Source organism: Passer montanus, unplaced genomic scaffold (genome assembly GCF_014805655.1).
Source record: "Passer montanus isolate IOZ18808 unplaced genomic scaffold, ASM1480565v1 scaffold163, whole genome shotgun sequence".
Lineage (NCBI taxonomy): Eukaryota > Metazoa > Chordata > Aves > Passeriformes > Passeridae > Passer > Passer montanus.
The window spans coordinates 43734-59706 of NW_024363494.1; the positions used below are offsets into that span (position 1 = coordinate 43734).

General features: G+C 44.0%; 1 protein-coding gene across 1 annotated transcript in view; it reads right to left on the reverse strand.

Annotated features, from left to right (window-relative positions):
- Positions 1 to 15973, reverse strand: part of ABTB2 (ankyrin repeat and BTB domain containing 2) — a 111826-nt gene that overhangs the window by 15220 nt on the left and 80633 nt on the right. The window contains exon 4 of the mRNA XM_039703539.1: positions 977 to 1129. Coding sequence (XP_039559473.1) covers positions 977 to 1129 — 153 coding nt within the window. The remainder of the gene's footprint in view (positions 1 to 976; positions 1130 to 15973) is intronic.

The following is a 15973-nucleotide window of genomic DNA, read 5'->3' on the forward strand; positions in this document are numbered from 1 at the left end:
GAATAAGATGTAATTATGTTATATAACAGTAAGAAGAAAGTAAAAAATAAGAATTATGTAAAAAAAAAAGCAAAATAAAATGACTCCACTTGAAATCCAGTGAACTTCAGAAAAACAAAGGTTTTTGAAGGGAAGGAACTTGCCTTTGCACATTGATCCTATCCCACAGCAAGTCAGGAATAAATAAATAAATAAACAATTAAACAAACAAACCAGTTTCAAGACCTTCTTTCCCCCTGAACATGCTGGATACATAATTAGTGTTTTAAAGGATCAAATAATGCAATCTGGAATTAACTTTTTTTTTCTAGTTTAGATTTTTCATTCAAGCTATCTTAAAAAGCAAGGAATAATCTTGTAATTAAGTCTGAGGCACAGAAAAACCCTGAACCCAAATACTTGCATTTTGTATTTAACTTTCAGAAAGACAAAAAAATCTTTCAGCCCCAGCTGCAGAGTTTGCCCAAAGTTCCTTTATCTCTGGAAGTGCCAGAAGGTTAAACATGTATCGCCTGTGCAGCACAGAGAGATCTGGCTTCTGGAAATGTAGTGAAAGTATGGCCCTGAGATTAGCTCAGTGGGTTAGAGCACCGTGCTAATACTCAAGAGCTGGACTTGATGATCCTTGTGGGTCCCTTCCAGCCAGGAACATTCTGTGCCTGAGAACCAACAGCTCCCACCTGTGTCCCGCCTGGGCCGTGGCATTTCCAGTGCTGGAGGGACTGATAAGAGACTGAGTGAGCTAAGCTACAGCCCACGGAGGGGACTTTCTGAGTTTGTCATCTCCTTTGGAGCAGCAGGAGGGTTTATTGTTTAATATTGTCCATTTTTGTGCTGGTCACTGGCCAGCACTGAACCCACCACGCTAACTGGCGCGTTGTCCGGGAATTCTCAACTTGGCGAGCCCAAACCACTACAGGAAAGCTTAAAGGAGCTCCAAGGAGCGGAGGAGCTTCCCAGAGCTTAGCCCACGTACTTGAGCTGGCGTGGCTCGCAGTCCAGCCCCGGGAGGAGCAGCCTGGCCGTCTGCCTGATGTCGTCGCTGTCCACAGTCAGGCTGCGGCGGTGCTCGGCGTAGGTGATGGCCACGCGCATCCACTCCATCAGCGGCGGCAGCAGCATGAAGGGGCTGTGAAGCGAGGGCAGAGATCCATTATGGAACGGGGGCTGAGGCTGGAGGACACTTCGTGTGCTCCTGGGCGTGCAAGGGGGAGCCTGGCACGGATAAATCCCACCTGAGGAAGGAAACTGGACTGGAAGGACACAGCCGCGGGAAAGAGCGGCTCAGCCTCGGTCACCCGAACAGGTTATGTAATAGTTATGCCTGTTATTCTAAATAATCCACAGGCACGGGATTATTTATCTTTTTTTTTTTTTTTTACACTCCTCCGCTAGGAACACTAAAAATATCCTTGACTGTTTGCAACTTCAGACCTTGTAATTCAGTCCTGCCTCAATTAATCTTTACATTACCGCCATCCCCACGGCTTTTTGCATGTTGCCTTTCTTATGCAGAGCTCAGTTTTGCCCACCTGACCCTCAGTTTTGCCCTCCTGAGCCTCCAGACCACAGAACTGGTGAAATAATGAGGTTTTACTCAATATGAAGGGCTGCAAGGCAATAAAGGAATATAAATAAGGTAATAACAGCAGCACCAGCTCATGATTAGCCCCCCTTACTCCTGCTGTAAGAATGAACACAGCACTGAGATTACACATGAATGTATAGTTACCATAATACTCTCGTACACAACACATCTCATCCACCCTCTCAATATACAGCCAGACTGATCTTTCTGCTTGATTTTTCCCCAAGGATACCTGCCACCCCAGTGGAAGGCTTGGAAGTGCCAGCTGTAATGAAAACACCTCTCCCATTCCCAGTAACGACTTCATTAACGCTGTGGAAAAAGGGGGGGGAAAAAAAAAAAAGCCTGTTCCATTTAACCATTCAAAAGAAAAGAACTGAGGGAAGAAAGGATCAATTCCTTTACAAAGTTCAGAGGGAAAAATATACATATATGAGGGAATATGAACTGATTTGGGCATTAATGAAAGCAGCTGAAGCCATGAAAGGCATTTTCAAAGCTGTGCCTGTGTACATGTGTGAGGGCAGAGAGAGTGAGCTGCACCAATCCCGTTAGAAACCATTTATTCATAATGGGATTCACAAGCAGAGCTCTCTTTATCACGACTTTGAACACCCTTCAGGCTGGAATAACTCCACTCTGGAAAAATATGTGCTGTTCCAATTTTCCCAGTTGCAAGGTGCACCCTGAAACGCTGCCACTATCACTCTACAACACACCCACTATTTTCCCCTCTGCTTCTCTTCCTTTTCTTCTGAGTTGTGAAACAGTTTATACAAAACCAGAGGTGTTTTAAGCACCGGATCCTGCATTGCCCAGGGCCAGGGTGTTTCTAACAGGACATTGACTTTCTCCTGTTACCAGTTCACTTTTCTGTCAAAGAATCAGAATATCAGGGTTGCTTATATTGCTACAATCACCACTTTGAAAATCACCCAGCAGCTCATCCTTGCCGAGACTTTCTGAAAGGGATGGGATGAATGATTCCAGCTCATCCAATTCAGAGCTGATTGACCTCCTTAAGGGAAGAGCAGGAATTGTCCACAGGCATTTGGGAGATGCCTTGAAGCAAATTCTCTGCTCCAGAGAATTTCAACTCTTATCCAACCTGGAAAAGAGCCATTCACACTTTCTGAATGCAGGTACTTAAGAGAGGAGCCAAAATAATTATTTATCTTTTCTATGTACTTTGCAGAGCCTCTAGCATGGAATTCCACAGAGGTGATGAGGGCAGAGAGGTAGGCCAGGGAGGCTAAAAGCACCAAAATTAAATACAGAATTAAATTATATTTAGATTGGGAACGCTCAGGAACACTGGAAAAGCAAATCTTACAAAAGATTCCATCTGCCACCTTTTGTGGTGAACAAAGATTCAGGCCACATCCCAGCTTCCCTGACACTCCCATGGTGGGAACACGGCTGGGCAGGGAACCACCAAACCCTGACTGACTCAAGGCCCTGGGCAGCCAGAACCTGTGGTCAGCCAGCAGCAAATGCCACGGAGTCTACAGCAGAAATAACACCTATCCTGACGGAATTTCCACTCTGCAAAAAATCCACATGTGCCAGGGTTATAAACGGCTTCCACACAAGCAGACCTTGGATGTGGAAAACTTGCTTTGGGAGGAATGGCAAGAAGAAAGACTTTTTTTTCCCCCTCTTCTGTTTCTTTTTTTAATCTCAACAGATTTTTTCCAAAGGCTTTAAAAGTCACAGCTCAGACTGCCTGGTTCTCCTTGTGTCCAAAGGGGAGCAGACTTTTAAAAATGCAAAAAGCAGTGTCAGGAAGGATGTTCTCATCCTGCTGTCCTGATTTTCCAAACCCCACCACTGGCATTGCTGTGCAAATTGGATAAATAATTCTTTATTATTCATTATTCTATCAAGGGTCACTATAATGGCTTCAATTACTATTTTGCTGAAAAACTTTGTTTCTCTGCAAAATTTCTAGCTTGAGGATGGGCTTTTTACTCTTTCCCCCTGCTTTTATCCAATTATTTCCTTTCTCCCCTTGGCCACGCTCTGGGAGCAGCTTTATCTTCCTTTGCTCACTGACACTCCACCAGATAAGCAGCATTATCCCAGGACTGAAGCAGAAAGAAGAGGTTCAGCAGCAGTTCAGCTGGATGAAACACCAACACTGGGTCACGTCACACTGAGAAAATAAATGAAATTACTCATTTCCTAGAAAATAAAACGCCATTCTCAACGCTGTGGCCCTTAACCTGGGCATCCATCTGCCCCCAAGGAATCACTGATCATTTCACAGTTTGCAGCAGGGGAAGGGGGGAAACCTTCATGGAAAATTAACTGGGAGATGCTGCAAGCTAAAGAATTAATTTCTGTCTCTGCGCTCCTGCCTGTGCCATGTTCTGCCTGCTGCCATTTTCCTCTGGTCCTCCTGACATTTAGAAGTATTTGGCAGCTCATTAAATTCCACACTTGAAGTGATCCAGTCTTGGGAAGCTGTCATATTCCAGCAGCAGCTCACTGGGGACACAGACCCTCGGTTTTCTTGGAAGCACAATGCCACCATGACTTCTTCCAGTTTTTTGCCATGAAGTTGTCTTGGAGTGATGCCAGCATGAACTGGGATGTGCACAAGACTTGGAAGTGGAGCAGGAACTGCTCCACTTCCATACACCTTGTGAAGGATCACACTGATGTCTGATACTGTCATGGGCTGTCAATATTCCACCCATAGGTTCTCTGAAATTCCCTCCATCTGGAACTGGACAGCCACTCCAATCCCGAGGAGATATCCTTGGAGCTGGGTGAGAGTGCTCTGAGAAAGAACAGACTTTATTGTGGGCTTTCCCCCTTCCTTTGAGCTGAACCACGTTGTTTTATTTAGACATAGCCAAGGAGGCCAAGCAGCATTTGGCAGAGAATTTACAGCAAGTTTTAGGATAACTTTTTCCTGGAAAAGGTACTTTCATTAGAGTGGCTTTGGACATGACTGGCATGTGGAGAGCACATGCAGCGTCTCGAGGAGAAGCTGTGGGATCACAGACTTCCAGGGATATCCATCACAAAGAAATCATTCCCCAAAGCGGGCTCTTCTGGGGATTTCTAGAAGCACTGGGATCAAGATATTTTTGGCAAAGAGAAATTAATTGTATGCAAAAAGGAGAGCACTCCAGAGGAGTTAGAAAATCACATCATCCTTCCTCTGCTTCGAGCACCTGCTAACTCAGGTGAAGACAGTGGGGTTTCCCATTCCATCACATTCCTTCCCCCTGGCTGTGCCCCCAGGAGGATCCAGTGACAAGACTCCTGAAAAGTCAGAGTCATAGAATGGTTTGGGGTGGGAAAAGCTCATCTTGTTCCAACCGCCCTGCCATGGGCAGGGACATCTTTCACTAGCCCAGGCTGCTCACAGCTCCTTCCAACCTGGAGGGAAAAAGGAGGAACAAAACATTTTCCCTGTTGCCCCACCTCTTCTCTGCTATTTTTCACTGCCTTCTGCTCTGCTACAGCAAAACAAAGCAGGAGCCAACAGTGACAGCAACAGCAAGAAAGAAAAACCTTGTTCTTCTAAACAAGGTTCTCCTTCTTCTAAAGTGGGAAAGAAAATCCTGTCCTAATGGAAGCAGGTAGGAATGGCAAAATTCACCTCCCTGCTGGCAGCCTGAGCAGGGCCTGAGCCACAGAGGCACAGTCTCCCATCCTGCCTGTCCAGAGGCCTTCTAAGTGGTCTGAGTGAACTAAAGCACGTGGAAATCTCACAGTATTTATGGTCAGAGTGGGTTAGCCCATGGTAACCCCCCATGTGTGACTTACAGGAGCTATACAGAGGCTCCTGCGGAGAAGAATCCCAAATGTTTAAAGATCAATGTGTTGTTTTGCAAGGGCCTAAAAAATAAAAAGGAAAGGTTTCAGTGCAGTGAGCTAATGTTTGGATTCAATCTGGAATCAAATTCTATGGCTCAAAGTCACTCAGATGGAAAAATCCCAAGGATGGCAAGAGAGTCAAAAAGAAATCAGAGTGAAGTCTCATTACTTGGAGAAAGGAAAGATTCTGAGGCAAGACGGAGTATCCAAAACTCAAACCATGGCACACTGATGTGGAAAACAGTGGCGTATTTACAATTTGGATTCTCAAACACTAAAACCCCTCTTCAAGCAGCAGGGAGAAAAAAATGTATCTCAGAGTATGTAATTATATGTGAATAAAGTAACAACAGAGATGTTGATTTAGAAGAAATACAGAATTGTTGCTCCAAAATACAACCAGCTTCAGATAGGAGCTATTCCTCACAGATTCAAAAAATTTTACAAAATTTCAAGAACTTCCCACATTTACAGGAGAAAAAAATAGGAATGACCATGGTGGGCCCTGTTCATCTCAACATGTGCAACCTCTTTCAAGGCAGACAGTCCAGATCCTACAGAAAAGGAAGAAGAAATTTAACCACATCCAACTGACCCCAAACAGTGTTCTTCTGACTTCCCTTAAAACAATGACTGGCTCACATCTCAGAAGATAAGAGTTCTCAAATTTTAGTGGATCGTTATCAAGTTACTGAGGCCTTGGCTTGGCTATGCCATGAGTTTAGAGAGTTATCCTGCTGTCAGACACTAATGGAATGAAAGCCATCTGGTTAATATTATATTTATTGGGATCCTTTCTCCACTGAATCTGCCTTCAGAGTTTCCTCTTTATATAGAGAATATAAAATGGTACAAGAGAATTTTAAATCTAGAGCTGGCAGCTCTGATCCTTCTTCCCACAGACAGAAATAACACCTTTTCCATCCTTTGCAAACCACACTTATAAATAAGGTGCAGCATCAGACAGGTTTTACTTCATGTTGCTACAAATCAAAGGAAAGATTAAATTTGAGTTCACTAAAAAAATAACAAAGTAATCATTGGGAACTCACTACGAAACTCAAAAAGACCTCTCAAGTCTATGGTTTATTTATTGTAATCACATTTTACAAACTCTACTTTACCAACAGGGAAAAGATTTCATTTTCAGGCTGGAAACAAGCACTGGTGCTACTCTGGAATGTGCCATGTGTCTCATTAGAAAAACATATTTGCAACATCTGCAAAGCTGAGGCAGGAGGAAGGTTTCTAGAGAGGCAGAAAATAATGAAAACCAACTTCAAATGTATACAGTTGTTGATAAGAGGCAGATAATATACACGATAGTTTAACTATGACAATATGGTCACAGTTATGGGGTCAAGGATGAGACAGATTTCCATCTGTCCCGCCAGCCCCACACGGAGCTGTTGGAGCCCTGATGGACACGGAGGAAACACAGAGGAAGGAAAAACACCAATCCTGCTCCTGCTGCTGCTCCCAACTCCTCAGTGCCCTGAAACTCTCCGTAAGGTGAAAACTACAGCTAACAATTTGGGGGATGGGATGAACCAAATTGTGAGTCCTGACCTCAATGAATATGGAGTGAGTCCAGTGGAGGCCACGGAAACGCTCCGAGGTCTGGAACACCTCATCTCTGCAGCCAGCCTGGGAGAGCTGGGATTGCTCAGCCTGGAGGGAGAGGGCTCCAGGGAGACCTCAGGGAGCACCCAAAGGGCTCCTGGAGAGCTGGAGAGGGACTTGGGACAAGGGCCTGGACTGACAGGACAAGGGGGAATGGAATGGCTTCCCACTGCCAGAGGGTAGGGACAGATGGGATATTGGGAAGGAATTCTTCCCTGCGAGGGTGGGGAGGCCCTGGAACAGATTCCCAGAGGAGCTGTGGCTGCCCCATCCCTGGAAGTGTCCAACCAGGTTGGACAACCTGGGCTAGTGGGAGGTGTCCCATGGCAGTGGGGTGGGAGAGATTGTTTTTAAGGCCCCTTCTAACCCAAACCACATTCCATTATCCTGATTCCATGATTATTCCTGCTCTGGCCAGGCCATCTACACCAGATCCAAGCCTTTCCCACCTCTTACAAAAAGGTGACTGCCCTGGTTTGCAAGCACAAAACACCTTCCAGACAAGATCCAACCAGTGCAACATGTGGAGTCCTGGTACCCAGGACCCACCCGGAGGAATCTGACCCAGGAAAATCTTGCCATGCCCAACAATTCCAGCAGCAAAGGAAAAAACTGGTGTATTTTGGAGCAGGACAGGAGCACAATTTACATGCATGAAAGGAATGAGCCTGTAGCAGCAGGTTAGGTGATAGTCAGAGATAAACATGGGCAGAGAGCCAGAGTGGGGTGTCTGCTATTCTTGGATCAGCCTTGATCCTGTGGGCAGAAAAACCAAGTGGTAACTCCTACGGTGCATTCCAGCAGCTACACTGGCAAACTAACAAAAACAAAACCAAACCAAATACACACAAAACAAAACAAAACAAAAATCCCATGCTATCTGACAGCAGATTTACCAGGGGTCAGCTGGTTCTTCACTACCCACAGCCCAGATTCCTCCTTCCCCAATTTTTTTTTTTTTGCCCATTACACGTAATTCCCAGCAGCAGGAGCAGGACTGAGACAGCAACCCTTTTAGTTACGATTTCAATCTGATTTGCCAACGTGCATATGTTAAAAGCATGTGCTGGCTCTGGAGCCAAAGCCAATCTGCCAGATTCAATCACTGAACTGGTTTTCAGGGCCCAGTTGTAAAATCCTGACACGGAGCTTTGCCACGCTCATGAAAACTGCCCGGAGCTCCCCAGTTAAAGCTGTGTGAGTAAAAAGCCAGGAAGAAAAATGTTTTTTTTCTGCAGTTCTGGAATACTGAGAGTTGTTCAATTAATTATAGCTGGAAAAGTTAGTTCCGTTAAACAAAGATAATTCTTAGTGAAGCAAAGGGGTTTTCACAATAAACAGGGAAAGGTTTCCCATTTACATCCCAGCACAAGCCAAAACCTAATTAGTGTTTCAAATAAGACATTTTAAAACATAGAATACTGGTATCTAGAGGCAAAACATTTCAAGGTTAAAAAGATGATTTTAAGAAAAAGTTGATGAAACTCCTGTTTTTCTATAGACTTGACTGATGTGGCATTCCTGTGCCATGTCACACTCCTGTGAGCAGGGACACTGTGTGCCACCAGTCACCCCACTGCTGATATCAGTGCTTCCTTCATGAAAATCCAAGGAATCTTTTGGCTTTTCACTTTTCTGGAAGCTGAGATGTTCCAGGAATTAATTTAGCATGAAGGCACTAAGAACACACCAACACATGCAGGTTTGCAGCTCTCTTAGGTGAAATAATGCAATGTGTGCTCTAAAATCAGGTACCCACACCACCTAATAATGTAATTTCAGAGTCCATTTGCTTAAATAAAGGTCATTCAAAGCCCACAGGGTGTAGCATTTGTGAATGAATGGACAGCACTTTTCGAATAGTGCCATGTAAGACACAAAATCTGCCATTAATCAAAGTTCAGAAGGAGAAGTAACATCACTGCTGGATGAAATAGATGCCAGTGTGGCATTTATAAAGTTTTTAAATTATTATTTTGCAGGAAGACATCACTCTGTCCTAATGGCAAACTGCTCATTGAACACATTTCACCTAAATCTTCAAGGAGCTTCTGCTCTGTTCCTTGGTTCTTGTCTTAAAACACTGAAGAGCTGCTGTGCAGAATGAAGAGAAAGTTCCAGTAGTGAATGAATTTGTTTCTGCTTTTTACTGGAAAGCAAAGAGTTCCATGTTTGCGCTTTGCATTAAAAAAACTGAATAAATAGTGCCATGTAAAGTTACAGATATGAGAAATGCAAGCAACAGAAGTGTCCTGAATTTAAAGAAAACAACTGTTGCAATGAAGTCTTTCTATGGCACACAAGAAATCATCTCATTCTTCCATTTTGTGTTTAAGACTGTGAAATCTCCTAATTTCAAACTCTTTGTATGGTTCTATCTCTGGAAGTTTTATGATCCTATCAATGGGCATCATCGCTGAACCTAAGCAGCACTGGGAATGGCAGACACAACAGCTTAACTCTGGGATTCTGGTAGGTGGATTTAATTGGCCAAGCTCAAATTCTTTCAGTTTTCAAATATCCTAAATTTAGAGCATGCATGCACTACATGTCAACATTTGGAGCTTCTCAGCAGATGCCACAAATTCCAGCTATTAAGTCTGCTTTTAGTGCCAGCAGTGCTGCTGAGCAGCCTCTTGCTTTGCCTGCTATAATGCATGACCTTCTACTGAATCTCAAATGAGAGTAATTAAAATTATTCAAATACCTCAATATATGGATGCAGCAGATCTTTCAGCAGGTCACAGCTTGGCCTAACCAAGAGCAATGCTGACAGGACACATGGAAAAAAAGCTCTTACCCTGACACCCTCAGGATGCTGTGGTCAAATACCAGCACAAGCAGGAGGCCAGAGGCATAACCAATGCCCTCCTACAAAGCAACTTGTCAAATTACCAGAGTTTTATATCTATTTCTCATGGACTGTGAGCTACAGAGTTGCAGATTTTATGCCCAGATGGCAAATGCCTGAGTAAGACACCAGCAATATTTGTTTACACCCTGACACCTGCAGCACAGGGAGATGAAAAAACCCAATTGTCACTCCAGTCTCCATATCAAGTTATCTGCTACCCCATCTTTCTCTCTCTCCAAAAAGCCACACTTAAATAGTCTCATATTATTAGATTAGATAAACATTCTATTAGGGATAAGAGAATGAAGTTTTCTTATGCTCAGATAAAACCTGTTCTTGCAACAGGCCCAAGCTGGTTCATGCTGACCACGGCTGAGGGAGAAGCTCTGTGCTTCCTACAGGAACATGGAGGAATTTCAAGCTCCAGCTGCTCTCTCAGCTAATGACCAGCATGAAAAACCAATAATTTTTGTTTCTAATGCCAAATGGCAAAGAGATTTTCCCTTTTCAGCCCCATTAAAATGCTGCTGCCAAAAAGCAAATCTCAAACCACAGAAGCATCCATGATCGATATGATAAAAATGACAAAGCTAAACATAAGCCTATTCTAACATCATTGCACTCAATGTGCACCATTATTCTTTTTCAGCTTGTTGAGGAAAATATCAGCATTCTAAAATTCTGCTCTACACCTGAGTTGCTTTAATAAACTGTTCTCTCAGCATCCAATGCTCTGCATTTCAAGCACAAAGAAGGAGTAATCAATAAAATGTTTACAACACATGGCACACACCTTTCTGCCCAGGGTTTCTACCTCAAAAGAACCATGAAGGAACAAAATTATTTGAGAAACAAACTAGCTTTCATTTTCTTTTCTTTGCAGCAGGTACCTCTGAGCCCTGACTGTGAATGAAGCTGTACAGAGCCCAAATTTTGTCACTAAGCTGGGGCAAACTGCGCTCTCAGATTAAGCCACTTATGTTTAGGTATCTTGAGTGTCTGGGCACAGACAGTTTAGCAGCCCAGAAGTAGCCCCAAAGTGTGTTAATTAAATATTGTAACTTCTTGTACAAGGAAGAATGGGATGCCCAGATGGAAAGTCACTTAAGGCACATATGTTTCTGTGATATTCCACTGCACCAGCTCTTCAGAGAGATCCTTCCTGAAGAATTTGGCAGCCCCAACAGGGAACTGAGCACTGGCTACCTGGCACAGTGCAGGGCTGACAGAGGGAACTCTTAATCACCCAGTCTGGCTGCTGGGAGCAGGATAATTACAAGCAGCTAAGTTCTGAGCAGGTTATGTTAGCCCTGTTATAATTTCATGCTAACAGGCTCCTATTCCTCTCAGATCACCTTCTGGAACTGCATCACAAACAACTCATCATTTCCCACTGAAAATGTCCCCAGCTCTGCAGCACCTGTCCAAGAAGAGCCCCCTGTTTCCCCAGAAGGATCTTTTCCATTTCTGAACAAAGCCAGAGGGGTGAGGAATTGTTAACTGAATTCCTTCCAGCAGCAGAGAGTTTTCCAGCAAGCCTAGGAATCAAACCTTCCAGCTTCTGCCTGCCCCTTCTGTTCTCTAGACATGATGATACACTTTCCAATCCCTGGAAGAGAGACCTGCAGGTACAAACTCTCCAGTGGAACTCGAGGTGCCAGTGGTTTGACTCCAGGCTGGAAATGCCCCTTCCAGCAGCATCACCAGCAAAACACACCCTGGTCCCTCCTCTCTTAGCAAACACGTTAGACCAGCACCCATGGGATCAACACCAGGTGCTTCAGCCCCAGAACGTTCTAAACCCAGGGCTGAATCAGCTCAGACATGCAGCTCATTTGAATAGGATTTGTCTTGCAGAGCAGAGGTGCTTTTGGAAACACTCTGTTCAGCAGTTGCTGTAAAAACCATGTGATGAAAATGGTGCAGTGTAGCTCTGTAAGTGACCATGAGGTCAGGGCAGCACAGGCATGGGATGGGGAGTGCAAACTGCCTTGGAAAAGGAAACCCAGCAGAGACACTCCAACCTAGGATTACCCCAGGGAAAGCTTAGGTCTAATCTCCACAAGGTCAGAGAGAGGGAACGATAGCTGCTATTATCACAAATTACACCTGTGAGAGTCTGTCCGAAACTTCCCTCATTTTTTGCCTCTCGATCGTCATGAAAGCCAAGACCACCGGGGAAAGGGAAAGATCCCAGAAATATTTATTCTGCAGTGAGAGCTTGGCTCTCAGCAATGTGTTACAAAGATGTCAAGAACAATAACAGCAAAACTCCCAGCAACCTGCCAGCCCTGGCTGCTGCACAGCAAAGGCTCAGGATTGTATTTATTTAGTGTGGCCTTTGTTAAAAAGCACCAGTTAACTCCTTCCTCAGGAAACAGGCAAGTTCTGCAAGGGAAGGGCTGCAATTTAGTCCAATAGGAAATAATATTAACTTCAATTGGCAACAGCAATTACTGAAAAAGGAGAAACTTGTTGGCTTGTTACCATCACCGTTCTTTGCAACGTTAACAGAACGTTTCATCCCCAGAATTACTGATTTTTCATTGTATTAGTTACAAGAACACTGTGCTGCTATCAGGAGGCTGTCCTTAAGGATCTGTCCTCAAGGAAAGATGGAGACAGGAAAGACAGAAACCTGCAAGAGGCAAGCAGAGAGGTGCAGACTCTCAGTCAGTCCTCTATTATTCCCGTAGGCACTATCCAAAAGGTGGGAAAAGAAGGCAGAAGGCCTTGCCTAACTCATTCCTGTGTTTCTGTAATGCTCTAACAGCTTTGTTTTAGGTCTCCCTGGATTATTTGCTTTTCAATCTTGATGCTGGTTTGCTGCTCATCACCAGGAGCAAACAACAAACAACGCACAACCCAGGCTGCCCATGGGCACTGGAGATTCCTGGGTGCACCAGCCCCGAGATTCCAGGCAGCTGAGTTGCCAGGCTCTCATCTTCTTGCACCTTCTTTTTTATCTGAGCAGATGGAAACTCAAGAGCAGGAGCCAAGAGCTCAACGTGGGCATCTCCACCGTAGTTACAGTAATTACTGGAGCTGTAATTGCAGGGTGGTAACACATACAAACACACACACAGTGCCTGTTGTCTCTTCTCTGCTGAACAGCACAGCCAGAGATCATCTCTCCCCTTCTCAACACTTTTACAAACAGGGACTTTCACCAGAAGTGGCTTTGGTCAGTGATGGCCTTTGTGGGGATTTCCACCCAGCACTGGGGTAAAACCAGTGTAAGAGCAGAAAATTGTGGTTTTCAAACAAATGTTTTGTAACTGACAGGACAAAGACTGTCAGACACCTCACACTTCTCCAGGCAGGTGGTGAGGATCAGCCACTGCCTGCTGAAGAACCAGTTCCAGGGAACAAGGCATTGATTCCTGCCGAGTGGGAAATCACCAATGCAGAGATGTTAAACAACTCTGAGGGCACATGCTGAAATTAGAACCACAGCAGCACAGGACAGCTGGGGTTGGAGGCACTTCTGGAGATCATTCAGTCCAAAGCCCTTGCTCAAAACCAGGGTCAGCTGAGCACATTGCCCAGGACCACAGGAAAAGGGTGATTTTTACCCACCTGTGCCAGTGACACTTGAGACTTCTCAGAACATGAAAAACAGCAGCCAAGCCTCAAGACAGCCCAAAAAACTTGACTTTTCCCCCCAGAGCTTCACACAGAGCCTTTATAATCAAATTTTTGTTTCATTGTACTCTCTTTTGTGCTGGTAATATTTCCCCTGTCTCTCCACGCAGTCTGCTCTGCGCTGCTGCAGTTCATACACAGGGAGTCTTCTCCTCACACTTTTGCAGAGAATTTAAATAATCTGTGTTTGTATCACACTCCTGCTCTGAAACAGAAAGATCAGAAGATGCAGAGGCTCCTTTGGAAGCACTACAATAACACTACAAACTGCTTACAGCCAGCAACGTGGAAGAAAGGCTGGTCTGTCCCAGGTGTGAGATATGTAGAGTTGGAAAAAAACCACCCAAAACCTGAGCACTGCATGTTTATACAAACAACATGAAAGAGAGGGGGGAAAGTATCTAATTGAGAACAGAGTGCATTGCCAGCTTCAGCAGTTGCACTTGGATGGATTCGATCCTCAGGGTTTGCAATTAATTCCCTTCACCACTGCCAAGGTCATCCCTCACATTCCAGTTCTGCAATCTTTGAACTATAAAGAAATGAACAATTTAAAAAAAAAATAAAAAAAAATCTCAAAATACCTCAATAGCTTAAAAATGCAGCTTAAAAATACCTCAATAGGTGATGCCAGACACAGGCAGGAATATTCCAGGAATGGAAGCATAACTGGGGTCTGTCACCTACTGACTGTAGCCAGACTTATTTTAATTCCCTTCCATTTAATATTCCATAAACACTTCATCCTGTGTTTCTCTGCAGCCTTTCAGTTAAAATACCAGGAGCACATATGCAGGAGTCCCACTTCCATGGGCTCTGACTCTGTCAAAATGTCATTTTTTTTCATTTTGATCTAGAAGTTACTGCTGAATATGTGCTGAGATGTCCCATAAACAGCAGGAGGGTGAAAGCTGCCCATCATAAATGTGCTGAAGCTACTCACTTCTCTTTTTAAAAGGAGAGATGCTCTCAGATCTCAAAATTGTGCAATATATTCAATGTTTTGAACTATTTAGTGTGGACTCAGCAAACAAACGATCCAGCCTAAGGTCATGAGCAGCACGGCCACTGAACAGTTAATTTCAGTCAATAGGTATGTGTGGGTTGCAGCTTACTGGCCTCTGAAATAGGGTTATTCATGTCATCTCCTTGTGAATGAGCCCCTCAAAATCACAATTAAGGCTGACATTAACTGGTCAAAGTCTGAAAAATGCATGGTAGCAGCCTCTTTCCCTGTGTCGGTGAAGGAAGTTGATCTTATCTGTTTACAACCTTTTTATTCAACTAATAAATCTACCAGAGCAGGCTTTCATGGATAGCAAATAGCTTATTTTCCCTTTAAAAAGGGGGGCACATTTATATGTGCCCTTTGCACAAGCAATGCCCTAATGGCACAGTTCACTGTAAGGCTTCCTTCTCTTTCCCTGTATTTAATCACTATATTCCTATCAAAACAGCTCTGGGGGAAAGAATAAAATCAATGGACTGTGGCATGGGGATGGGGCTGGAATGTGTGGACATCTTTCTGTTGACTTCAGGGATACTCTGAGTAGATTTAAGTACTGTTAAATTCTGCATGATCACAGCATTTTGCTCTCTCAAGGCAAATGACTGGATCAGAGTCTGCTTTTATTATTCCTGTCCACCTATTTTTAAGTGGTGAGGCAGCTGCAGATAGAATGGAAAGATACTCAGAGCTCTCAGACAAGAGACCTCAGAACTTGTTTTACTGCAGACCTTTTCAAAGGAACTAAGTGTATCAAGTTCTGCTCCTGATACTGCATGGAAACAATAGGGTATGGCTGTAAAATAAAAGAATTCAGACATAAATACATTAAAGTGGAATTAGGAAACACTAGGCCACAGATAAATCTAAAAGACAGGCAATGATGTAGCTATGGCACTTAATAAAATTCCATAAACCTGCAGTTAAAAGGAGCAGAGGGGAAAAAAGCCTCATGACAGATCAGTGAGAGTCTGGAAAGATCCATCTGGAGAAAAGATTTGTCCTGAAAAGCCTCAACCAGATCTGAAAGCAGGGATTCCTCTCAGTGATGTTGAGGATGCAGCTCAAGCAAACACAGGTCTCAGCAACAGGCTCTGCAGGTTATTCCTGATTTTCCTTCCTTTCCTGCCAGCTGGATGCCCATGCTATGCCAAGCAAGACTTTTTGGAGACAATTCCCATTAATAACTGGTCTATTAATATTCTCTTTAATCTGAATTAGAATCTTTGCATAAATATGATCCATGTGACCGAATCACTCCTGTCTCATGCAATTCCAGAAGGAACATTTAGTCGTGGCAGGCATTTTTTGAACACAGGGAAAGAACCCACTGAACCATGGGGGAAGGAGCTGCAGGCTCTAATTACTTCTAATGATGCACCTAGAAATCATCAAGTGAAAAGGAACTAAGTAAGATCAAAGT